Genomic DNA, 26,699 nt, shown 5'->3' on the forward strand with positions numbered 1-26,699 from the left:
TTTATTTGTATTTTTTTTACCCACTGCACTTTGACATTTGTTTACTAGGATAAAGAGTAAAACAGGGTGGTTGTGCAGCTAAAGAAAATAATCAACAGTGTCGTGTGATGCAGTCTGAATCCTGCTACCGTTCTGCTTTTCATTGTTCTCCAGTGCAGCTGTTTGAGAAAATGAACAACCAATCAGAATTGAACAGTGCTGTAATAAGGATGTTTAGGGTTTTTTTTTTTTTAACTGAATAGTGGGTAACATTGGAAGATAGATAGATAGATAGATAGATAGATAGATAGATAGATAGATAGATAGATAGATAGATAGATAGATAGATAGATAGATAGATAGATAGTACAGTGCAGTCGCCCTGTCCCATGTGCAGAAAAACACCCCCAAAACATGATGCTACCACCCCCATGCTTCACAGTAGGGATGGTGTTCTTGGGATGGTACTCATCATTCTTCTTCCTCCAAACACGTTTAGTGGAATTATGACCCAAAAGTTCTATTTTGGTCTCATCTGACCACATGACTTTCTCCCATGACTCCTCTGGATCATCCAAATGGTCATTGGCAAACTTAAGACATGCCTGGACATGTGCTGGTTTAAGCAGGGGAACCTTCCGTGCCATGCATGATTTCAAACCATGACGTCTTAGTGTATTACCAACAGTAACCTTGGAAACGGTGGTCCCAGCTCCTCCCGTGTAGTGCAAAGCATATATTTAATCAAAAGTGTACTTTCTCTTTCCATCTTTTCATACAGTTGGATTGGGATAAACTTTAATAGTGCTAAACCTCATAACATCTTTATTGCTGTATATCTGCTTTGGGATAAAGTCCATTCCTAAAAGTGCTCTATGAATAAAACTGAATTGATTGTTTTTAAGAAAGTAAGGAACAGATATATGAATAAGGAAAGTATGCTGTAATGGTCAGGTGAGCATCTGTTTTCAAGTAATTTAATCTTGGGTTCCCATTCTGCTCCTCCTGGAAACAGAGCCATGAAGTGCTCTCTGTGAAGAACACACACATTTCCATTTGTTTAGTTACATGCACACTGGTGGCTTTTAGGTAAATCTGCCTAATTATTCACATTTTTCAGTACAGTTCCCTTGATTTCTGTGTGTGTGTGTTTATATATCACCCTCTGTATTGTCCTGTTATAAGCATTATAAAAAGACGTGGCACTGTCAGCAAGAATCCTGGTAGGTTCAGACTCCTCCTGTTCATCTTCCACCTGTACACCACCACATCATGTTTGAGTTTTTGCAAGCTGCATAAACATGTAGGCCACATTTAATTTACACATTGTTATTACAACAATTGTTTTATAAAAATAGTTTCCAACATACATGAAATACATGCTCCTATGAGTGCTTATAGAAAGGCTATTAGGCTACATATTGACTAGGAATGGTAACATTTGCTGTTTCGAATCACAACAGACCAAGGCGTGTCCTGAGAGTCACTTAGCATATAGATTAACATGGCAGAGGTAGAGCTGCATCTTCCTGGAGACAGAACAGGGGGGAAAAAAAAAAACCGTCTGCTATTATTTCATTTTTTTCTTTCCCATTTTTTCTTTTTTTTTTTTGCACTACAAAGTCCTGTTTGTGAACGGGCCATGCATTAAAAGTTGGAAAGGCACTCGTCAACTATCTGTGTCATATTGATTTGCATAGCATCGTGTTTTTCCACTGCATCGTAATGCGTCGTTTTGGATCAAATCAAAATCAGTTCGTACTGCATCGAAATGGGGTGAATCGTATCATCGCATTGGCCCATGCTTCATATTGTATCTTTAAGTATCGTTAGCTATGCACCGAAATTAGAATCGCATTGGTCTCAGTTATGGAAATGCACAACCCTATTAGCCTCATTTTTATTTTTTATTTGAGCTATACAAATGAATATGGGTATTGCGGTAAAAACATAAAGTAATCCTTTTGCTGCGTTACTTACCAAAGCCAAAGCTTTGTCCACAGGGACCAAACCTGGTCTAATAGGTCCCCCATCTTTAAGGATGGACAGAACTTCATCTGGTAGCAGGAAGGACTCATTGTACCAGCTCTCAAACTCTGTACAAACATCAAAGATAATCAGTGCATGAATGATGAAACAGAAATACTGAATGCGAAATATCTTTTCTGATGTACATTTAATTTATGGACAAACGTTTGTGCTTTTTGAATATCCCATTCCACATTCAGTCCCATTTGCTTTTATAAAAAACCTCCACTCTTCTGAGAAGATGTTCCACTAGATTTTGGAGTGTGCTTATGGAGATTTTTGCTCCCTCAGCCCCAAGGGTGTTAGTAGAATCAGGTAAAAATTTATTCTAAAGCTGTTCAATAGGGTTAAAGTCAGAGCTCACTGTGTGTACAGGGGCATTGTAATGCTGGAACAGTTTCGGGTCTCCTAGTTCTAGTGAATGGAAAATTGAATGCTTTGAGGAAGAACCACATATGGCTGGAAATGTCTGGTGTCCATACAGTGTACATGAGAATCTTAAGTACTGTAAAGTATCAGAAGGTTACCAGTGAATAGGCGTACGCGGCACTGGTCCACAAGATGTCTGCAGTATTGCACCTCGGCTTTGGTGCTGAGAAGCTCCTCGTAGTTCTTCCTGTACTGATCCTTTGCTTCTCTCAGATGTAGGAGCAGTTTTACCTCGGCCTCGTCCAGCACAGGCTCCCCGTCTGGACTTATTAACTGGCCTAAAGACAAGACGACCCAGACATAATAACAAGAAAGGTGTGTACACTTTACAACTCGAGTCAGTTTTAAGCTTGATTAAGCTGCAGAATCAAGAAAATGGTTGTATCAGCTGTAGGTGACGCCTAGGAGGGCAGCGATGGCTGATTAAAAGCCTCCAGTTAATCTCTGACTAAGATGGATTGGTGTTTAATCGCTTGAAGACACAAACTAACTAACAATTACAACCTCTCACATGAGCGGAGTCAAGTGAATTAGTAATAATGTACAGTATGTGTATATGCGATGTGGTTCCCTGGTGGTCTAGTGGTTAGGATGCGGCGCTCTCACCGGGTTCGATCCCCGGTCAGGGAACCAACCCCAGCCATTACGGTTGCACAAGCCTTAGTGCCGGTCCCAAACCCGGATAAATGGGGAGGGTTGCGTTAGGAAGGGCATCCAGTTTAAAAACATGTGCCAAATCAAACATGCGGATGGTCCGCTGTGGCGACCCCTAATGGGAGAAGCCGAAAGAAAGTTTGTGTTTTATTTCATCTTTTTTTTCTTTTGCACTACAAAGGACTCGTCTGTGAAAGGGCCATGCGGTAGAATCAGAAGGCACTCAAGTAAATTTATGATTGGCGGTCTGTCTGAACCGAAGAAATAAAAGTGAACTATCTGTACTATATTGAATCGTATAGCATATGTTAATTTTTTTTATCGAATCGCATTGTGTTGAATCAACTCGAAATCGGATCACATTAAATCCTAACAGGGGTGAATAGTATCACATTGCGTTGTTTTCTGCTGCATGGGTATCTGTAATGTATCATATCGTAGGCTGTGCATTGAGATGCATATCGCATATGCCTCAGTTATGAAGATGCATGAAATCCACCTGCCTAATATTGTCAAAGTCTCCCTTAGTCATGCACTCATTCTAGCAATTTACTCTTAGGTACAAACTAAATGAGATTTGTCAATTTAATTTGTACTCCACTGGTACAATTGATATATTGACTAAATGCAGATAAATTCACACGAGTGTTAGATATGATACCAACCCTGACCCTGCCTCTGTTTTTTACACAGCTGGAGTTCAGTGCTCATGCGGTCAATGTCCCGTTTAAAGAAGTTGATGATCGCTGTGAGTTTCTTCTGTTGTTCTAGACGTTCTTTCAGCACAGACTTGTTTTCCTTCAGGATGCTGTTGATCTCACTGCCTTTCTCTGACTTGTAGAGCTCGAACGCTTCCTGCTTCGATGGTGGAGAGCTGGCAAGAGGACCACAGAGGACAAATGAAATGATAATAGATGCAATATCAATACAGGTAGTCCCTGACATGGCCTAGTCTACCCAGAAGTCTTAAAGAATGGTGATATGGTAATATACTATCATTTTTGAATAATTATACAAGTTACGGTACACAATTTGGCAATACAGAGCAATTTACATTACCGTACGCTGCTATGTTTGCATGCCACCCGAAAATTTGACAAATTTGCTTTATCGCTATCATCATCATCATAAAATCCTAGCTCGGGGAACATCTGTACATGCTTTTAAGTATACTAATAACACGTAGGAAAATGCGCTTGAAATATTTTGTTGCCTCCTCACTGAAGTAGACTGTATTAATCCACCATAATAAATTGTGTTTCATGAAAATGCCATTCAACTCGGGTAACAAGCACAGACCCCGATGATCACATGCTTGCTGTCAATGCACGTGACCGTTCAGACAACAAAGTTCATTCATTCAACATTAGACTTGTACCCCGATTCCTGGGATAGACTCTAGTATTACTCCGACCCTGCTGTTGAAATAAATGATCACAGAAAGCATTCATACTCGCATCTCTTCTGAGCATCATCTTTGGCACTTTCCACATTAGGAGGAATGAAGACCTCCGTCTGGCTCTGAACCATGCTGAGATTTTCCTCTGGGCCTGTGCTATTGTGACCATGTTTTCTGTTAAGGGATGAAGTCATAAAACCATGTTATTGTATAATTTCAGGAGTTCTAGTGGTGCTTTGAGACTTTTGGAAAGAATCGTTATTAGAAATAAAAATGTGATTGGAATGATAATCACCTGCTGCTCTCATTAGCCTTCTTGACTTTACTTCTTCCCGGTGACACAGGCTGTCTCTGTGATGACGCATGCACTCTGAGCATGTTCTCACCCTCCACCTCCTGTACATTAAAAGCCAAGAGCGTGCATTCGGATGACACAGTAATATTTTAATAATCAAACTAACAGGAGATTCTTCAATAGTGCTTTTCCACTATGCAAATTGATGTGAGTAAAATACATTTCTACACTACAGTAGCCTCCCATTTTCTGGAACATTTATTATAGTAGCTGCCAGGCCTGTCGAATGTCTTGGAAACGCGTTTTATCATAATTGAGAGACGTATGCATGTTCCTATTGTTTCTATGCAACAAACTGGGTAACTTCACATTATGAAAATGTACTTTGATACTCTTGGAGTTTCTCCATCCATTCAGCTGAAATCATTTGCCATGTCTCTTGTAAAACTTGCTAAATTTCGATATTTTTTGATCATATTCATTGTGAATGTTTGCTCTATAAATAAGGCTTACAGAACTTTGACCTACGCTTTGGATCATTGTGTTGTTGTATGGTGAAGTTGGTTCCAATTAGCCGCGGTTCAGATGGAGTTGCATGCCGTTGAAGTATGGAATGGTTGCCATGTTTGGTTCAGTATTTCTTTCACTGAGAATTCACCTGTCCAGTTCATGTGTTTCTTACATGTGTGTGTCTTGATAAAAGACTAGAGGTTTCCAAACATTTGACAGGCACTGAATAAGCAGTATTTACTGGTTAGACTTTCAGAACTACTTTCAACAGCCAGTAAGGACCATAAAACCTACTTTAGCATCGAAAGTGGACAATAAGCTCTGAGTATTCTCCCCCACAATGCACTTCTGACTCTTCAGCTCTTCAAACTGTTGTTCCTGCTCTCTGTTTCAAACACACACACACACACACACAGCAGTTTTTTTATATCACTGACGGTTCCTGTTCAACAACCAGATTAAAAAATCATTTAGATCATGCCATCACTATGCATCAGTTTATTCACTTTCTGGACTTTATGATGTTACAGATGGTAGAAAAGTTGCCTACTTACTGAAAAGCTTTTTTGAACTGCGCAAACACTGCCTGGATTTTCCGAATGCTCGCGATCTAAAAGGGTTCCGAAAATCACATCAACAAAACCGTGCTATTTATATTGTTTGTACTTATTTATGATTTTTCCTACCATTTTATATTATTTTTTCCCATTTTTCCCATTTAAGGCATTTGGAAGACACCCTTATCCAGAGCAACTTACATTTATCTTATTCATATACCAGAGCAGTAATGGGTTAAGAGCCCAGGAGTGGCAGTTTGGTGCGGCTGAGATTTGAACTCACAACCTTTGGATCCAAAATCCAATGATGCAATAAGCTACCGAACCGGTTTGCGATTACACGACACATTGTGTTTTGAGGAACGTGTTTAATGATTTAAGCCAGAAGTTTGCATATTACATTTGTAGATTCACCACAATCATAAAAAAACATATATTGGGTGCCAATTGGTTCCTTTAAACCAGGGGGTCACCAACTTTTTTGAAACTGAGCTGGCTACCAGTTTGAAATAACAAATTTGCTTAATTTACCTTTAATTATATGTTATTATTGATAAATAATGATAATTATCTATATCTAGTCATCTATATTTTAATATTGTCATTTGCAAATTCACACCAATGCAAGTGTGATTTAAAAAAGAATAGCAAGAAATAAAATTTGATGCAGCTCACTAGTAAGTGGTGCTATGGTGAGCTATTTTTTAGACAAAGCCCTAGTGTTAATGTTGGTGACCCATGCTTTAAACTATTTCCTTGATACTTACCGGGATCTCATCCAGTGTGCCGGCCAGGTATCTCTGAACCTCACTCTTTATCACCGCTTTCTGTGCCTCTGAAACGTCTTCATAAGTTATAGCAGTCCGATTGGCCTTTATGGGGGAAAAAACAACAATGTATCAAACAAAAAAATCAGTTTTTATAATAAAAATCTTGTATTTCATGTATTATATGATGTTATGCACGACTAACTGAATACTCACCAATGTGTTTTGAAAGGAAAGCTCCTGCTTCAGGAGTTCAATTTCTTTTTGCAGGCTTTGGGCCTGGAGCTGAACAAAGAAAATTCAAATAATTAGGTGTTAACGTATTGCTGTACAGAGCTTCTCTTACTCCGGTGTCCCCAGAAATGATGTAAAATTGGCAATACTGTCTTATCAGACTGTCGCTGGTCTCTTTTAACAAATCCTGAATCTTACAACAGGGTCGATGCGCTTGTTGATGGTCGGCTCGGTGCATACACACTTCATCCTGGCTGCAAAGCGGAGTGTGGAGAGCTGCAGAAGACCAAGAGGGAACAGAGATATGATGTAGGTTTGACAAATGACCGATATGTCGCTGCTCTGTTCAGTCAACTAGACTTTGCAAAGAGAAACCTGCTCACCGTCTCATTAATCTGGGTCTCCTCGGCAAAAATGTTGGCCACTAGCACTGTGTTACAATTTCCACCTACACGAAGACAAGTCAAGTATGAGCTCGGTAGTATAATGAATGCACAGCTTGCCAACCCTACATTTCAATCTACAAGTTTCATTAGAAGTAAGAACAACTTCAGATCCAAGTAAAATCCATCTGAATAGATGATGCATCTCATGATTGCAGTTAACACAAATCTGCACTTTAAAAAGCTATACTCTGTATGGTCAAATGTTTGTGGACACCTAACCATCACAATGCTATGGTTATTCTCCATATTGTTGTTCAAATACAGAAGTGCAAAGAAACAAATTACATTTAATTCGTTACTGCATTTCGCGATTTCTCTCATTATCATAAATGATATAACACCAGAAAAAAAAATTTGCTGCGAAAATACATAACACATTAGTATGTAACATAATTTTTGTAATTGCATTTTTAATTGTAAAGTTGTTCCTTCAATTTAAGACAACTAGTTTTTTATCCCCTTGTACTTTTTGAACTACACTAGAACGGTAACTTTACTGGTACTTAAGTAAAATTTCATCGAAGTAACAGTACTTTTTCTTGAGTGGAATATTTCATTACTCTTTCCACCAATATTAGAAATGCACTATTATCTAGAATGTCTTTGTAGCATGATAATTTCCCTTCACTATACCCAGATTGCTCAAAATTAAATGGCCTGCATACACAAAGCACACACCGCTAACAGCACTCACTCCTCACTTGATATCAGAGGCTGACTTTACTAATGCTCTTGTGGTTAAAGATCCCGATAGCCACACTCCCCAAAAAAAAAAAAAAAGGGATAAAAAGTCTTCCCAGAAGAATGTAGGTTTATAATATAAGCAAAAGTGAATACATCTGTAATGGGATGTTCATAACCAGTACAAATCACAATCAGGTGCCCACACATTTGGCCATATAATGTATGTGTATTTTGCTGTTTGGTACCAAACTGACCGAGGGAATCTTTAAGAGCATGAGTCAGCTTGCTTTGTCTGAAGGGCACGTGCTCTCTTCGCCGGTCAGCCAAGGCCAAGATGGCCTGCTCCAGGAAGGACAGAGATTTGTTAATGTACAGGGCCTCTTTCTGTACCTGACCCTCAGACTAGAAGAAAAAAGAAATCGAGTGATTAATCAGACCTGAAACAAATGGCACAAAACTGCCTAATTTATATAACGTTGGATAGCGTAATCATTTGTAACAGTGGAAAAGAAATACACGAACTCACCCCAGTTTTGCTCAGCCTCTCGGAACCTGCAAGGTCCACCAGATTGAGTTTGGACGTGACAAACGTTGGATTGGACAGTGTGCGAGAGCGAGCCTGGGCCACAACCAGAGACATACACAGAGCTCAATACTGAGTCACAAATACAGTTTTAGAGAACTTGTATACTGTACAATCAATACCGAAGTTTTCCCTAATGTGTGCAGTGTGGAGAAAAGATGTCTGCATAGCTTTCTCACCTCAATGTACAGCGTAAAGATACAATGCGACCGGGACGAGTTCTTGTTAAGGGCATGTTCTCCTATTATTTTATTCATCTCTCCCTGTAAAAACAGTGATGATGGTGTGTATATTGTTTTAAATATGTATACTTCTCTATTCAAGGAATTCCAGCAAGTTTAAATGTCACTATTTGGCACAATTTCTTTTTACAAATTCCGCTCATACGCCACATTTAAAAACAATTTTCATGAAAATATCAGTGCACACTTTTCTCTTCAAACACAATTTTAAGCCAGTTTAAACACAGAGACTCATTAAAAAGCATTCATTTTGTTCCTGCAATTATTCTGCATTAGTTTAAATCGCATGTAGAAAGCATACAGTATCCCACAAAAGTGGGTACACCCCTCACATTTCATCATTTTTGTAGATCTTCTCAAGGTACTAAAAAAATGAAACATGGATATACTTTAGTGTAGTCAATGTGCAGCTTGTATCTGTATCAATGTGCAGTGCAGATTTACTGTCCAACATACAACCATTATTGTCAAAATAGCTGGCAACAAAAGTGAGTACACCCTGAGTGAACATGTAAATATTGTGTCCAAAGTGTCAGTATTTTGTGTAAACACGACTGTTATCCAGCACTGCCTTAATCCTCCTGGGCAAGGAATTCACCAGAGCTGCACATGTTGTTGCTGGGATGTTCACAGTACATGTTGGAATCCACATTTCCCTCAATGAACCGAAGCTCCCCAGTACCAGCCGCACTCATGCAGCCCCAGACCATGATGCTACCACCACCATGCTTGACTGTAGACAAGACACAATTTTCTTGGTACTCCTCAGCGAAGCGTCACCACACATGCGGGATCTGACTAGGTTTATTTAGTCAGTATAATAGTGACTGACAGTTTTAGTAAAGAAGTAAGATTAACACGTCATTGTTTACCTCAAATAGCAAGTTTAGTGCCTCCTCTTCTTTGTGTACTGAATGTAAGGACAGGCCTTTTACTGAAACCCCGCCCTCTGGCTCTTCCACCACTGTCAAGGTTTCACATTGTTTCGCCTGTCCCCCTTTTACCACGGCTAGTAGGTCCATCAAAGTCTCATTATAAATCTCCAGAAAGGACAGGTGCACAGAGAAAGTGTGCTCTATGCGATTACCGATTTCACAGAACACCTGAGCGGAGAAAAATAAATAAATCCAGTCACAGAAAATAAAATACTGCAGTGAGTTATCAGTTCTGATTTTTTCCCCTATTTCTCCCATGTGTAGTTGTGCAGCATGTTGTAATGAAAAAACTCAAACTGTGAACTCTAGGTGTAAGGACAAACTTACTTATAAAGAACATATTCACTTTTAATCACCACATTTTCTGTGTAAAGCTGCTTTGAGACAATGTGCATTGTTAAAAGCACTATACAAACAAAAATGAATTGAATTGAATATAATACCTTCTGTATGGCCCGAGGGATGATCCCTCGTTGTTTGTAATTCTCAGTGGCACCGGTCATTGTGAACGTTTTTCCAGCCCCAGTCTGTCCAAAGCACATGATTGTGCCTAATCCAAATGTAAACTGAGTTATAATATCAGTTATACATTATATAATTATATAATTATATAATGACATTATATCAGATAATGAGATGCATGCATGAACACTATATGGACAAAAGTATGTGGACACCTGACGATAGGACTCTTACATGGTTTTTAAACATTCTATTCCACATTTAGACCCCAATTGCTGATATACAGTGGGGAAATAATTATTTGATCCCCTTAGAAAGAAATTAACAGTCTAGAATTTTTATTGTAGTTTTATTTTACACAGACAGACAATATATTTTATATATATATAAACATTATGGAAAGGTTATAAATGAATTTGTATTTGATCGAGTGAATATTTGATCCCCTACCAACCAGCAAGAATTCTGACTCTCTCACACCCAAATTAATCCTGTCCCGTTAGGAAAGAACTCCTAATATCAACTCGTTATGTGTATAAAAGACACTTGTCACAGAATCAACCTCTTCCATTCAAACCTCTCCACCACCATAAGAAAGAACAAAGAGCTGTCAAAGGACGTCAGGGACAAGATTGTGGACTTGCACAAGGCTGTAATGGGCTACAAGACCATCACCAAGAAGCTTGGTGAAAAAGAGACCACTGTTGGCATGATAATTGGAAAATGGAAAAAAATACAAGATAAATTAATCGCTCTGGAGCTCCATTCAAAATCTCACCTCATGGTGGAAAGATGATTCTGAGAAAGGTGATAGATCGGCCCGGAATTACACAGGAGGAGTTTGTTAATGATCTCGAGATCAAAACTAAACTCTTTGGCATCAACTCGACGTGTGTGTTTGGAAGCAAAGAAATGCTGAACATGACCCCAAGAACACCATCACCACTGCCAAACATGGAGGAGGAAACATTCTGCTTTGGAGTTGTTTCTCTGCTAAGGGTACAGGAAGAGTTAACCACATGAATGAGGCCATGCACTGTAGAATCTTGGATGAGAAGCTCCTGGCCTCGGCCAGAACACTGAAGATGGGTCTTGGACGGGTCTTCCAGCATGACAGTGACTTAAAACATATGGCAATGGCCACAATCTGATGGTCTTGTAGGCTTGCGGATTTGTGAAGGTCTACAGTCTTGTCCCTAACGTCCTTTGACAGCTCTTTGGCCTTTCCTATGGTGGTGGAGAGGTTTGAATGGAAGAGGTCGATTCTGTGACAGGTGACTTTTATATAGTTGATATATAGAGTTGATATTAGGAGTACTTTCCCAGAGAGAGAGGACCATTTCTTAGTAAGTGGGTAAATAATTATTTCCCTCACTATAATTACCACCTTTCTGGTTCCACTACATTTTGGAGTGTGCGTGTGGAAATCTTTCATTCAGCCAAAAGTGCTTTAGTAAAGTCAGGTACTGATGTAGGTAGGATGAGGAGGCCTGGGGTGCAGCCAATTCATCCCTTAGGTGTTCAATATTTTTGATTTCAGAGCTCTTTCACAGGCCACAGAAGATCTTTCACTCCAACCACACTGTCATACTGAAACAAGTTTGTGGGAAAGAAAATGATTCTACCCCATCCAAAGTCATCCTATACAATTCTAACATTGTGGTAATAGTTTGGGGAAGAACCAAATATGGCTGGAAAAAGTCAGGTGTCCCAGTACTTTTGTCAATATAGTGTGTATATATATATATATATATTGCTTGTCATCTTACTCTTTCTTAATATTACTGACCATTGTAACCCTCCAGAGCTCCAAGCACCACACTGTCGGCAACCTGTTCATACATGTCTTCCTGTGATACGTTGTGCAGCACCCCGTTGAGCCGAAAAGACCAAGAGCTCACCTGATTGTTCAGCACCCCTTTCCTGGAGATCTTTTTCTGTCGTATATTCACCGTCTAACAGAGATACAAAGCTTGTAAATGGGTATCATTATCTTATGGGTGTGGAAAGCAGTGGGAATATTCTAAAAACAAGGTATGCTGAATAAAATGATTGACGTCTACTTCCAAGCTTGTGCTCGCGTACCTGTTTATCAGGCAAGCATTCAATGAGCTCTTGGGCAAATCGTGTTGTGGGTCTAGTGCGGACGTACACCATAACCTCATTATGAACACTCATAACTGCTGCGATAAAAAAGGTTGAACGTGAATAAAGCAGTGCATGGGCAGGTATATCTACTGTAACAGACTCGCTGTGTTTTTACACAGAGTAGTACACAATGCTGGTCAACATTGGTAAACACTTAGTCTTTTTATTGATGTTAAGTTATTGATGATTTATTGTTTTCGAGAGACGCGTGCATGTTCCTTTTGTTAATACGCAACAAACTAGGTTAATTAACAGTATTCATTTTGATCATACTGTCACAGGTTTCTGTACATATTTGGAGAACATAATGATGTACAGACAGGTTAAATGTGTGTGTGTGTGTGGGGGGGGGGGGGGGGGGGGGGTTAATGTCCTAGTTTTGTTACATATACATAACAGGAACATGCATGTGTCTCTCAAAAACCATTAAAGACTAGAAGATTTCACCACTCAATCAAACAATCAGTTAGTTTTTTCATTATTGCTTAGTCTAGAAATTTAAATGGCCTGTAAAACAAGTTAAAATTAGTTTAATATATTCTAGATATTTAAAGATATTTCCTGAGTCAACAATGTTGGTTACAACAAAAACAGAAATAAAGCAGACATTCTTAGGGCCCTGTGCATATTATATTTATTAGATATAACACATTTAATATAGTATTATTGTACATTCACATTTTATTATATAACGATATTATTTACTAATGATAAGCGTTTCGGTTCAGCAGGTCAGAAAGCATCTACGTGATCTATAACGCACTGAAGGATTAATTAAGACTTTTTAAAAATATATATATATTAGATTTTATTTTAATATTGAACACGAAGGATCTCGAAATCAAACCAACTCACCTTTCCTATTTCTACCTGTACATTAAGTTCAGCGAAAACGACCCACTCTGGCGGTTCTCACTCCCATCAGCTCGAGCGCTTAGTTGACACTGTTGCCAAGACACCGAGAAAGTGGGCGGAGACAGAGACGGGAACGTACCAACCCGGAAGTCTTTTCCTCATAGAGCTCTGTATTGCTGGAATGGATGGGCGATACCAATTATTTTCTTTTCGATCCGATACGAAGTACTTTCGTCGATATCTATACCGATACGTTTATGGAATATTTGTATGTGAGTGATTTTTATAGTGTAGTTTGATAGTCATCATTATTAACATTAAATAAACTGCAATAGACATTACTTCTTATAATAATAAATTGATAAATGATTTCATTAAGTATATCCACCAGATACCATGTCACGGAAATAGATATAGGCTGATAAAAAATATGTATAAAATGTTTTTTTTTCAATCCTACTATTCAAAACAAAATATCAAGTTCAAATATTTATACTCATACTCAGTGTAATATTCCACATTTAATACTTTGTTAATCTCTGCCTGTATTAAAAAACACACACACACACACACACACACACACACACACACCTGTGCGTTCACCAGTTCACCAGTTCACACACCTGTACGTTTACTTTTACTTGCAACATATCTCTTTTCTCTTACACGTTCTAGCACCCTCTACCGACGGATACTGGTAACAACCACAGTAATATTAAAACTGACATTATTATCTTCATATCTGCTCTACAGGGTGTTTTTCGTTTAGATGCTTCAGTCCTAATGAGAGAAGAAAAGAAAAAAAAACTGCGTGATTTCCAGTTGTGAAAGTTCATAACGATTCCTCTAACCGCCTCAAAATATTTCCTCATTTCCCTTTCTTCCTCGTCGAGTTAAGAAGAAAGAGAATTGTATTAACAGTTAATGGTTTCACGGCTCCTCCATTTTTCCCATGAATACCAATTTCCCTTTACCAATTTTCCATTAAAACCAATTTCTCTTTGTGCATAACTGGATGGATAAATTCACTCACACGGCGCTTGTGCAGTCTGCCGAGTTGTTTACTATCAAAACATCATACTCCATACTGTAATCTTGACATAACAAACCTTATTTCCTCGTGATCAATACTTAATTTTTCATAAGAGCATGTTCTAGAGGCAGCATTGTGGATAATAACCATTTGTGGTGTAATGAAACACTTTTAATATTCAATCATACATTATGAAATTCCTGAAATTCCTATTTTCTCACACTAGAGTCTAACAACAGACAAACATATCGTCATTCCAGTGCTCTGTTGTATGTTTTAGAGACAGTGGCATTGAGTAAAAGAGGATGGACAGGATTAGAAATGAGTTTATTAGAGGGACAGGGCTTGTAGTACGTTTTGGAGACAAGGTGAGAGAGGCGAGATTGAGATGGTTTGGACATGTGTAGAGGAGGGACATGGGGTATATCAGTAGGAGAATGCTGAGGATGGAGCCACCAGGAAGGAGGAAAAGTGGAAAGCCAAGGAGGAGGTTTATGGATGTGGTGAAGGAAGACATGCAGGTAGTTGGTGTGAAAGAGGCAGATGTAGAGGACAGGGGGGTATGGAGACGTATGAGCCGCTGTGGCGCCCTCTAATGGGAGAAGCCAAAAGAAGAAGACATTGACTATGGCTGATCATGTTTCCTGAGGTGCTAATCCAGTAATATTTGTACATTTGTTCTGCCTTGTTGATACGGAATGAAATGTGAATATGATGTTATGATATGAAATGCGTCATTGGTTGGATAAAAAAAAAAAAAAAGCTGTGCATTGAATGTCAAGGAACAGAAACACTAACTGGAGAAAATGTTTACTTCAAGTCATTGTTGCTGGAGGATTTGCTGCACATTGAATTACAAGGTGTGCTTTACCTTTTCTGACATGTCTTTCTTTCTTAATGTTGGTTTGCTGTTTTGGGGGGGAAAAGAATACATACTGAAATATTTCGGAGGAAATAACGTACCTAAGTTATAGACAAAGGCATAGAAAGGTAGGAGGGTGTAATTTCTTTCTGGAATGTACATTTAAAAATTAAGGTATATTTTATCATATGCTGACAGTTACACTATCGTTATATTGTTCCAGTCATTTATATGAGTGGTCATTGATGATGTCATTAATATGAAAAGCAGTGTTGTATGACTCTTAACTTAATGTTACCCTTTATTAATTAACACGCACAATTCAACACACGTATGATTTCAAACCACCTACATCTATTCTCCTTCTTTGTTATTGTTGTTGATATGATTATTATTAGCAGTAGTAATAATAGTAGTATGTGTATAGCTCTTATTTAATAAACAAAACAATTACACAGAGTTTTGATTGTCATTGAAATTTTATTGATTCTCCGTAATAATAATAATAATATATTCACTTCATAAATAATTCACGTCATAGAATAAATGTCCTTTTGACCTTTGATGCTGTTGCTTACTTTTTAAATCGAAACCTTTGTTTGAGGTTTTTCCAAAGGCTTTTCTTCTTCCTTTTTTTTTGCTTGATCTTTTCCTTTCTGGTCCCTTCGTTTTCCCTTAAGCACTCTGTCTCTGTTTGTTCCTTAGTGCTGTCAGCAGAAAGCTGGGATTCAATGTTTTTTTCCTGCAGTTCGAGTTGATCTGTCACCTCTCCAGACTGGGTCTCTTCCATATCTCTCTTTTTCTCCCAGTTCTCGCACTCGTTCTTAAAGCTTTTTCCAGAACCGTTTACACTTTCCAAGCTTTCTCTTGGACAGTTCGGTCTTTCAGCGCTTCCTCCAGTACAGTTCTGTTTTTCGGAATCCTCTCCATCAAAATGTACACTTTCAACGCTTTCTCCAAAACAGTTTACACTTTCTCTGTGACAGTCTCGTTCTTCTGTTCTCTCTCCAGGACAGTTAATGTTTTCTGAGCATTCTCCTTCAAAGTTGAACCTTTCCAAGCTCCTGCTGTTAAAGATGTAACCCTCCATACTGCTGCTGTCAAAATCTACACTATTCATACTCTTGCTTTTGAAAGTCAGTGCCTGCAGACTCTCAGTCTCTAAGCTGTCTTCCTCTGGGCCCTGCAAGGTTTCCTGCTCTTTCTTTGAGCTCTGTTTCTCCTTTTCTAATATCTCCTGCTCTGTGACCAACCCTACTCTATATGTTTTCAACCATTTGTTCATTTTCTTCATATGCTCTTTATCTTCTTCCCACTTCTCTTTCTCTTCCTCGAATCTCTCTTTCTTTTTCTCGAATCTCTCTTTCTCTTTCTCGAATGTCTCTTTCTCTTGCTTCAGAATCGCTTTCTCTTTCATCAATCCGTCTTTCTTTTTCATTAAGCCTGCTCTACATTTCCTGAAACTCTCCATCCCGTTCTTTAAGCTTGCCTTATATGTCTTTAAGTATGCGTTCTCTTTCATCCAGTACTTTTTGTCTTTCTCTAAGCTCTCTCTCTCTTTCTCCAGGTCATCTTTCTCTTTTTCCCAGAGCTCTCGTTTATTCTCCCATTTTGCATTCTCTTTCTCCCAGGTTTCTCTCTTCTTCTTATATTTCTCTTTCCCTTGCTCAAAACTGTCTACCTCCTTCTTAAAGCTCTCCTTTTCTCCCTTCCATTTCTCTTCATCTCTGTCCAAGGTTTCTCTCGTTTTCTTCAAGTTGGCTCTATCGTTGTTTAAGTTCTCCCATTCTTTTTTTACTTTTTCCCACTCATCCCCCAGGACCAGATACTCTTCCTGCAAGTAATGATTCTCTCTGTCCAACTTCTCCTTTTCTTCTTTTAAGCCCTCTCTCCCTTTCTCCAAGCTCTTCTTCTCCTTTTCCAAATGCTGTCTCTCTTCGTTTAGGCACCCTTTCACTTTCTTCAATTCCTCGTTCTCTTTTTCCAAACTCTCTATCTCATTCTTCAAGCTCGCTTTCTTTTCTTTTAAATCCTCTTGTTCTTTCTTCAAGATCTCTCTCTCTTTCATAAAGCACTCCTGCTCATTCTTCATGCCTTCTATCCTCATTTCCAAGATCTCTCTCTCGTTTTTCAAGTTGCCTTTGTCCGTGTCCAAGCTTTCCTTTTCCTTCTCCAGTCTATCTTTGTCTTTCTCCAATCTGCTTTTGTCCTTCTCTAGGCGCTCATTCTCTTTCTCCATGTTATCTCTCATTTTCATGCAACTCTCTTTCTCTTTCTCCAACTCACATTTCTCTTTATCCAAGTCCTCTCTGTCCTTTTGCAAGATGTGTCTTAACCTTTCTGCTTCCACTTCTTGTTCCTCAAAATGTTTCAAGGAAGCCTGGAGAACAGCATTTTGTTCTAGAAGTTCAGCATTCAGATTTTTCACTTCTTGCACCATTAGTTTGTATTGCTCCTTCTCCTCGTTTATATGCGCCATGTCTTGTTGCATGGACTCAAGCTGTGGCATTACTTGCTGAACGAATGCCAGGTGAGCACTATCATTCTCCTCTTGCTCCTGCTTCATAGTTATCATATCTCTCTGAATTTGTTCTAGAGCATTATTCAGCTCAATTTCCCTGAGACCTTCTTGTCTCTCTTCTTCTTCCATCTCAAGCTCCTGAATCCTCTTAAATATCTCTTCATTCTCTTCTTTCATTCTCTCCACCTTGTCATCTTTCTCTTGTAGCTTCTGCACCAGCGAGCTGTATAGCTCTTTCCAGGATTCCTCCGTCTCTGGTAGCTCTGTTTCAGCGTGTTTCTGTGCTGAATCTGTCTCCTCGTTCATCGTCGCCTCGTTTCTTTCCAGACCCATTGCCTGCCTCATAAACTCCTCGAGGCAGGCAAGGTGAGCTCTGTCTTGCTCCTCCCTTCTGAGCCTAAGTTCATTCATAGATTTCTGCGTTTCTTCGTAGAACTTTTGATCCTCCTCTGCTTCCATTTTAATGAGCTCTCGTATTTCTTCTCTGTCCTGCTCGAGTTGTCTTATCTTCCTGTCCATCTCCTCATTTTTTTCTTGCACTTTAACCAATTCCCGGTCTTTCTCCAACAGGTTCTGTAGCTCGTTACTGACATTTTGCAAATCTGCCATTTCCTTGCACTGTAAACGCTCCGCCGCTCAATTAACACCGTGTGTGAATGAAGTTCTGACTTCGGGTCCGCGCTTTAAATAGGCAGGCATATGTTCCATTGTGACGTCACAGCCGCCTGTCGGTTACGCACCGTGACGATCTCGCGCACTTTCCTGTCGTGGTGAGGATGTCCTGTTGTGGAAATCAAGATCATGATGAGACTGAACCTGATAGGAAGATCTGCACCGTTATTACATAGCGCTATTTCCGTGAGCAACAAAATGGCTGCAGTTTCGAGTTTCAGCCACCAGGTGGGCTCAGAGAGTCTTGTGACTGACCTTTGATACAAACACCTTTACTTCGCATTAGAGTATAATAAATAAATAAATAAATAAATAAATGATTAATTAAATGAATAATAATAATAATAATAATAATAATAATAATAATAATAATAATAAATATTATGGCATGCCGTTTAGGAAATTATGCTTGAGAGAATATATTCCAAATATATTGAATGAAAAGTCTGAAAATATTGAATATATATATATATATATATTAAATAGAAATTTTTTTATTCATTGTAATCAATTTATTTATATTTTTTATATATAAATTAATAGTTTATTTATTCATGTAAAAATGTATTTATTTATATTTAATATTAATTCATTTATTATTGTATTTATCTATTTATTAACTTTTGTCAATATTTTTATTAATTATTATTATTAATTTAGATAATTTAGATTAACCATATATATATATATATATATATATATATATATATATATATATATATATATATATATATATATATATATATATATATATATAATTTTTTTTGTTTTATTAATTTTCATCATACTGTCACATAGGCAATAACAGAACATTCCACTTCACTTGTTTCTCTTTATATTTGGAGAAAATGCTCACTCTTTATATACATGTAGATTAATCGTAGCTTACTGAAGCAACATGGCTACAATTTTCTATATTTCACTGCCATGCAATTCCATCTGCACTGCAGCTAACTGACTACAATACAACAAGACAATGACAAAGTATATGTCCAAGTTCTGTAAGCGATATTTAGAGAGCAGTCCGTTGGATTGTTATCTATAATGGAATGGCCTGCCCAGTCACTGCACCTAAATCCTATTCAACTGCTCTGGGATCAAATGGATCACAAGGTCAGAAAGAAATATCCAACTAGTGAACACCTTTTGTGTTTCACATGGCAAAATATTTCAGCTAAATATTTGATGTGTAAAGCTGTTATTCATGCCAAGGGAGGCTTTTTCAATGAAAGTAAAAATGAACATCTGTATATTTATAAATGTGTTTGGTCAAAGTAAATCTTCATACAGAAAGTAACATTTTGAACAATTAATATTTGTTATTCAATAATGTGCTCAACTGCATAAAAAAACTGAATAACAAAAAGTGCTTTAACAAAATGCTGTTTGGACAAAATTATTATGGTTTTATAATGTTATAGTTCATGGCATAGTACTGTAATGTTTATCAGGATCATTTGAGACTTATATCATGTGATAAATGGTTGGAAAAATTTTTTACATTTACGGCAATTGGCAGATGCTTTTATACCGAGCAACTTCCAACTGTCTACAATTGTTTTACTGGAAACTGAAATAATTATTTTCCCGTTCAAACTCCAAAATCTTATGTCAAGTCAAGTTTATTTTTATAGCGCTCAATATTCACAATGGACATCGTCTCAAAGCAGCTTTACAGAATTTAAGAGTTAAGGTGAATAATGTGTGTTTATCCCTGATGAGCAGCCTGGGCGACTGTGGAAAGGAAAAACTCCCTTAGATGTTATGAGGAAGAAACCTTGAGAGGAACCAGACTCAAAAGGGAAACCCATCCTCATTTGGGTGACATCAAGAGTGTGATTATAGTCTTTCAACAATACAGAACACTGGAGTGAGAACTAACATGAGCACCGAGTGTAAGATTATGAGTAATGTCCTTTTTCACAGTCTTATACAGTCTTAACCACTAAACTACCACTTCCCATTTATATACCATATAGTATAACATTAATTATATTATAATTGTATTATATTAGTTTACTTTTTTTTCTTAAAATATTAACAGTGCTCTTTTTGCAAAAAAATAAAATAAAACAATGTCATGCAAACAGTTATGGTATCTTTGTATATTGACACATTCAGTTATATAATAAGTCAATCCAAAGCCATTTATTTACAAGATTTTATTATTATGATTAAAGAATGATTTTGTCAGTGTGGGTATTAGGATCGGGAGGGATGACTGTGCTTCTTTTTGCAGTCCATCTAATAAAAGGTGCTGAAAACAAACAATAATTTCTGTTTTTCTGAAACCATAACATTCGTTGGATATACTTGACTTTCTATCTAGAATTCAAAAATAAATGTCTCTGAAATGTGAATTTAATGTGAGAACCCCCCTCAGTCATTATTGGCTTTGAAAAATTTCTGAGCTTTCAAGGCTCTCCCGCACCGTAGATTCAGATCAATAAAACTACACCAGCTGACAGTGCCAAAGCAATAGCTGCCACACCCACCAACAGCATCACCACGAACATCTGACTCCGATCACAGACCTGAGCCTGTGCCTCCTCGTCAGCGCACAGGAGGCCCAATGAAGCGCTGTCAGTGCTGAGTGGGTCACAGTACTGGAGCCCACGAGCCTCCACTGTCCAGCGAAGTACATTCACCTTCATTTCCATGTCTTCCAGAGTGAGGTCAACCTGCGCAATCTCCTGCTCCAGCTGACTTTGCTCAAGACCCTCCACACTGGCTGTCTGTTCTCCATGCTGCTCCTGCAGATCAGGCACGCTCAGAGCACGAGCTGCTACTTCAGTCGTACCTCCTACACATTACACACATTAGGAAGGAAGCAAAGTAAAACACACTTTGTTTAAGTGTTACAATAAATGTACGGATCCTGGCGAAATCCAACAGATGATGCTGTGGCTGAATTCAGGCTGAAAAACAGTCAAAATATAAAGCCTTTTAATACACTTCTAGTTGTAAGAGTATATAGAGAAGGAGGTAGTTAAATACAGTTTTTTGTAAGTGCAGAAATTGATATCATTTTATGAATGAATCAAATGATCTCAACAAAGTGTTTCCCTGTGCTCACCCTGAATGCCTGTCTGCACCATGGCACTTTGGTTGACCACTGAGAAACAGTTTCCCATGTGAAAGACTTTGCACATGTCTGCATAAAACAGCTCCAAGCAGGAGGAGAAGGCCACCCACTGTAGCTCTGTCTCTTTCCTTTCCTCTCCAGGCAGGGTTTTGTCCCTCAGTCGGGCTGTGAGATGGTTACGACAGGACAGTGTGAGTGCCTGAGCACGCTCGCGTGTCTGCTGGAGCTCACGCCGCAAACTCGTACTGTCTGTGCAGCCACCGACACAGGAAGCCAGGTGTCGGTAACATGCCACCACCTACACAATTAGAAAACATCAACTTTTTATCATCTCAGTGATCCTATGATCAACTATTAATTATAAGAAAGAAAGTAGACAAAATCCTTTTGAACCTAAGCTAAACGTTTTTTTAGCGGTTTTTTTAGCGTTTTTTTCTTTTTTACGTTATTATTTAGTTTGCATAGCCTTAAATATTATAATCTACTTGTGATAAGAAGGCTATTTCAGGATGAGTATTAAGGCTCTGGGCCATATCTTACTGCTCCATATGCTGATGAAAGACACAGAACAGAGCACAGTTTTTGCACTAGTTTGACTTTAATGAATAGCTCAGCATCTTATATGATATTTTCTAATAGGAAATGTTTTCAAATGACTGATGCAGTGTTGAGGTCGGTTTAACAAAAAGAAATGTATTTGCCTGATTTTATTCTGCACAAATAATATTAATAATAATAATTATTATTAAAAATTATGTGAAGTAGTAAAAATAAACAATATTACAAGCAGTTGAGATGAATGAACATAACATATAACATATGTAACCTGTACAGTAAATTAAGTTATGATAAACAATTTTTAACCCACCTTTGAGAGGGAGTCCACCATGACTTGCCCCTCTTGAAGGGACTTTGCTGAGCTCCCATCATCAGAGACCTTGTTATTAGTGAGTAACATAAGGTTGTTTTTTCTGGGGGACAGGGCGAACCCCTATCCTGATATCTGAAATTGTTGGAGTCTTACCAACTTAGATTCGCTTGTCCAACTTCACCTCCTCCTGCTCATTTGTTTGAAGGCCATACCTGACAACTTCTTGTTGATCTAACAGATGATCCAAAACAATTATGACTTTATAAAAAGGTCAGCTGTGCTACCAAAACAAGAACATAAAGAGGGATTTCTGGCTCAGGTGCAGAGTGTGTTAATCCAAAAACTGACCCCAGTGCACTGATGTACGCAAGCAAGAGCGACTAAGCTCATTATCTGCTGCCGATAGGTACGGCTACGCTGGACGCTGAGAAAACAGCACTGTCTTCACAACACTACAAACAGAACTGTCTGTCATTCCCTGCCTGTCTGCCTCTCTCCTGCTTCACTCTTCTTTTCTTCACTGAGAGCTGTAGAGGGAGTATTGTGTATTGAGATTATTCCTGAAACACTGTTATGATCAATATATAATAAAAAGCAAGACGGGTGTAAGTTCACCAATTAAGTTATCATAAATGTATGCAGAATTACAACTCCAATTCCAAAAAATTTGGGATGCTGTGTAAATTGTAAATGAAGACAGAATACAATGATTTGCAAATCCCATAAACCTATATTTTGTTCGCAATAGTGCAAGCTGCCTATTCTATAGACACTAATGCAGCCCCATAGTATCAGAGATGCAGGCTTTTGAACTGAGTGCAGATGATAAGCTGTTTGGTCCCTCTCTTTTTCAGTCCAGAAGACCTTGTCTATAGGCTCCAAAATGAATTTTACATCTCGTTTCATCTGACCACACAACAGTTTTTCACTTTGCCGCAGTTCATTCTCAAATGAGCTTTGGCTCGGAAAAGACGGCAGTTTCTCCACCATGTTCACGTATGGCTTCATCTTTGCGTAGACCTGCATTTGTAGATGGCACAGAGAAATGTGTTCACAGACGGTGATTCCAAGAGATGTTTCTGAGCCTATGCGGTGATTTACATTACAGAATCACGCCTGTCTTTAACGTACCGCCACCTAAGTGACCAAAGAGAATATGCATCTAATATTGTTTTTTTTTCCCCCCTTGTCCATGGACACAGCGATTTCTCCATATTCTAAATATTTTCATAACATTATATAATGTTGATTAGGAGCTTAATTATATATTGAGAAACATTATTTTAAAATTTGTTATACAATTTGTAGTCGCAGTTGTTTTGCGGATTAATGAACCTCTGCCCATTGTAACAATAATCTCACATATACTCTTTTTATACCAGTCATGTTACTGGCCTGTTGCCAATTAACTATATTACCTGCAAAATGAAAAATAACACTTTCTTTTCCAGCCTATTGTTGCCCCAAATTGTTTGAGATGTGTTGCATCCATCAAATTAAAAATAACCTTATTATTTCCTTATTATAACATTTTACATTTCCTCCATTTAAACATTTAAGATGTTTCTATGTTCTATTTTATATAAAATAATTTGGAATTATGGTTGTACAGTTCAGAGACAATTTATAAGAAACTAGTAACATCCGAGTCACTGTTTTTTAAATCACTAAATTTATGATTAAAACTTCTTAATCTGCATTATGTATTTTATCCAGAAGCCCCTTTATTAAGTTGCGTTTTGAAGACAATGTTTGAAGATTTAAATGATAATCATGAAATGTCTGTGATGCAGATTTATAGGCACGTAGAACTTTAACCAGTGCATATTCTCAATTTTTTAAAGCTTTATACTGCAAGATATAAGGTGGGGGAGGAGGTAGCTAAGTGGTTAAGGCATTAGACTTGGAATCCGATGGTTATGAGATCAAATCCCAGCCACACCAAGCTGTCACTCCTGGGCCCCTGAGCAAAGCCCTTAATCCCATAGCTGCTCAGCTGTATAAATGAAATAAAATATTCTGTAAGTCACTCTGGATAAGGACATCTGCCAAATGGCATACATGTAGATATTGCAATGTTAGAGATGGCTTATAAATGCAGTATTAGAAATGTTTTAGCAATGTTTAATCCATCACAGAGTAATAGAAACAAGTACATTATTTTTGTGTTGGCCTGCTCATCTGCTGCATGTTCATTCAACTACATCATGTCACCCCACCTGCATTATAATTCATAACTAGCAGTTAGCCATGACAGGTGAGTGACCTCAGTGCTAAAACTAATCTGATTAAAGGCAGGCTAAAATAATCCCTAAACTATACCTGGCAGATTGCCCCTGATAACCACACTGCATTGCTTCTTTAGAGACTAACAAGGTTTCACTTTTAGCCTAATGTCCTAGGTTTTATATCAGTATATGTGTTGTAAAAGTTTCAGATCCTAGTAAAGAGGAAAATGCTACTTATGCTTGTTAGGATTGTCTTTTTCAGTCACTCAGACACCAGGACATGTATGAAACATATATAAAGTTTAATAATAGAGAGAATGCATATATAGACCTCCGTGACGACTATGAGACTATTGCATTGCAGATCAGTACATGATGAACAAAAACATCTGAAAAGGTCATACTGTTTTTGGTACAAATGTAAACATCTATCACAAAGATATAACAGACACACCATGACAATATACAACAAAAGCTAATAGGAAAAAGTCACAAAAAATAAGTACATTACTACTGGTAGAATAACTGAAACTGAAACCTTTTAAAGGCCACTTCAATAAAAAAAAACACAAATAGTTCAATAAAATGTTTAGAGATATTATTAGTGAAGATTTATAGTTGTTTCAAAAGTATTAATTTAATATAAAATAAAAATATTGTGTTTATTGTGACTATTTCTGACCTCATTTTTAAAACCTTGTTAAACAGCATCCACATGCATTTTAAAACTGAATTTCACTATATTGTGATTGAATACATACTGTAAGTAAAAAATATGCATTAATTTCTTATAGCAACATAACTTAGAGAATAGAGAGTAGTCCTGGCTGTGACTTATGCGAATTTATATTCACAGTTTAACAGGTTAATGTTTCTCTAGTAACGGCTTACATTCATGCTTTGTACAGAATATCAGTCTAGCTGTATTTACATGTGATTACCTGCAGCACCCTGCTGTGCTAAAATTCATTATAATAAAAGATAGAAAAGAGGAAATGGAGGGAAAAGATAGACGAAGTGATATTTATATGTTGATTCTGTGTCAGGTTGCCATCTGGGACAGCATTTTTGCTTGTGGGTTTCTGCTAAATGCAGCCACTTGATTGGGTAAACCTAGCCTGTACAACATTCATTGGCCCTACTCAGTATTAGTTACTAAATAAAGTTAATATAATGAACAGCAGCTACGCTAATTTCTCTCCACTACTTCTCTTTCTCTCCCCATCTCTCTCTCTCAAAGCATCCTGAGGTTGGGCCAGCTCCAGTCATGTACCACCTCATGAAGATTATGGACCTTGAAGAAGTAGATGCCGAACTCGCAAACGTGGCAGTGCCAATTGGATCCCACTACATGTGTGGAGTTTGGACATTGGACCTCCTGGACTGTTTAAAGGCTCTGGCATGGAGAAGCTGGTGCTGGATCTGTGATGATCACAAATGTTGTGCTTAGTAGCTCCTAGTTTTATAACCATTAAGACTGTATAAGACTGTAGAAAGAACATTATTTATCACACACTCCAGTACTCATGTTAGTTTTCTCTCTCCAGTGTTCTGTATTGTTGAAAGATTTATGATCAAACTCTTGATGTCACCCAAATGAGGATGGGTTCCCCTTTTGAGTCTGGTTCCTCTCAAGGTTTCTTCCTCATAACATCTAAGGGAGTTTTTCCTTGCCACAGTCGTCACGGCTGCTCATCAGGGATAAATGCACACCATTCACCTTAACTGTTGATTTATGTAAAGCTGCTTTGAGACAATGTCTGTTGTGAAAAGCGCTATAGAAATAAACTTGACTTGACTTGACTTGACTGTATTGATCTTAATCTATAAAACAGCTCAAATCCAGTGATGTTGCATTTCATTTTTCCAAATGGTCAATGCCAGGGATTCACTAAGCTAACATTTTGGATATAGATTGTCTTTGAAATGTTTTATTGCAATGTAATATGAACTGGTGGGAATTTCTTTGTGGAATTCTCATGTGCTGTGAAGTCTTAGAGTATTTTTTCTTAGTGCTTTCTACTTAATTATCACATCCAAAGACACACACCACTATTAACACACGCTTTTCTTCCATTCACATCTGTCACTCTCACCCTTGATCCTCTCACAGATCATTATTAATACAGTTATCCACAGCTGTATATACCTCAGAACCACTCATTTCTAAACTCATTACTTATATAAGCTAAGCAAATTGCTCATTAAAAGGCTGAAAAA

At 37.9% G+C, this 26,699-nt stretch overlaps 3 protein-coding genes across 7 annotated transcripts; all 3 read right to left on the reverse strand.

Annotated features, from left to right (window-relative positions):
• Positions 1-705: 705 nt before the first annotated feature.
• On the reverse strand, positions 706-13,290 carry kif9 (kinesin family member 9). Of its 4 annotated transcripts, XM_083541982.1 has the most exons (21): positions 13,208-13,290; positions 12,290-12,387; positions 11,994-12,159; positions 10,186-10,292; positions 9,680-9,910; positions 8,745-8,828; positions 8,509-8,601; positions 8,237-8,384; positions 7,236-7,300; positions 7,051-7,128; positions 6,835-6,903; positions 6,619-6,723; positions 5,849-5,904; positions 5,589-5,679; positions 4,785-4,885; positions 4,544-4,663; positions 3,756-3,964; positions 2,535-2,714; positions 1,960-2,075; positions 1,142-1,234; positions 706-1,010 (listed from the first exon to the last, which is right to left on the reverse strand). In XM_083541982.1, exons 2-21 carry the CDS (start codon positions 12,380-12,382, stop codon positions 957-959), a joined length of 2,259 nt encoding a protein of 752 aa, XP_083398108.1. In that variant the 5' UTR covers positions 12,383-12,387; positions 13,208-13,290; the 3' UTR covers positions 706-956. The 4 variants fall into 4 exon arrangements, with proteins under 4 accessions (XP_083398108.1, XP_083398107.1, XP_083398110.1 ...); XM_083541981.1 differs by having other exon boundaries at positions 706-1,234; XM_083541984.1 differs by lacking the exon at positions 706-1,010 and having other exon boundaries at positions 1,113-1,270.
• Positions 13,291-15,155: 1,865 nt separating this feature from the next.
• On the reverse strand, positions 15,156-18,443 carry LOC310725674 (uncharacterized protein). Of its 2 annotated transcripts, none has more exons than XM_083540680.1 (2): positions 16,073-18,372; positions 15,156-15,962 (listed from the first exon to the last, which is right to left on the reverse strand). In XM_083540680.1, exons 1-2 carry the CDS (start codon positions 18,230-18,232, stop codon positions 15,927-15,929), a joined length of 2,196 nt encoding a protein of 731 aa, XP_083396806.1. In that variant the 5' UTR covers positions 18,233-18,372; the 3' UTR covers positions 15,156-15,926. The 2 variants fall into 2 exon arrangements, with proteins under 2 accessions (XP_083396806.1, XP_083396807.1); XM_083540681.1 differs by having other exon boundaries at positions 15,502-15,992; positions 16,073-18,443.
• Positions 18,444-20,487: 2,044 nt separating this feature from the next.
• Positions 20,488-22,693, reverse strand: rgs9bp (regulator of G protein signaling 9 binding protein). The gene is made up of 3 exons (XM_083543068.1): positions 22,249-22,693; positions 21,372-21,678; positions 20,488-21,098 (listed from the first exon to the last, which is right to left on the reverse strand). The coding sequence occupies exons 1-3, from the start codon at positions 22,336-22,338 to the stop codon at positions 20,734-20,736; spliced, it is 762 nt and encodes a 253-aa protein (XP_083399194.1). The 5' UTR covers positions 22,339-22,693; the 3' UTR covers positions 20,488-20,733.
• Positions 22,694-26,699: the final 4,006 nt, after the last annotated feature.

The sequence above is a fragment of the Silurus aristotelis genome, assembly GCF_946808225.1.
Source record: "Silurus aristotelis genome assembly, chromosome: 5".
Classification (NCBI taxonomy): Eukaryota; Metazoa; Chordata; class Actinopteri; order Siluriformes; family Siluridae; genus Silurus; species Silurus aristotelis.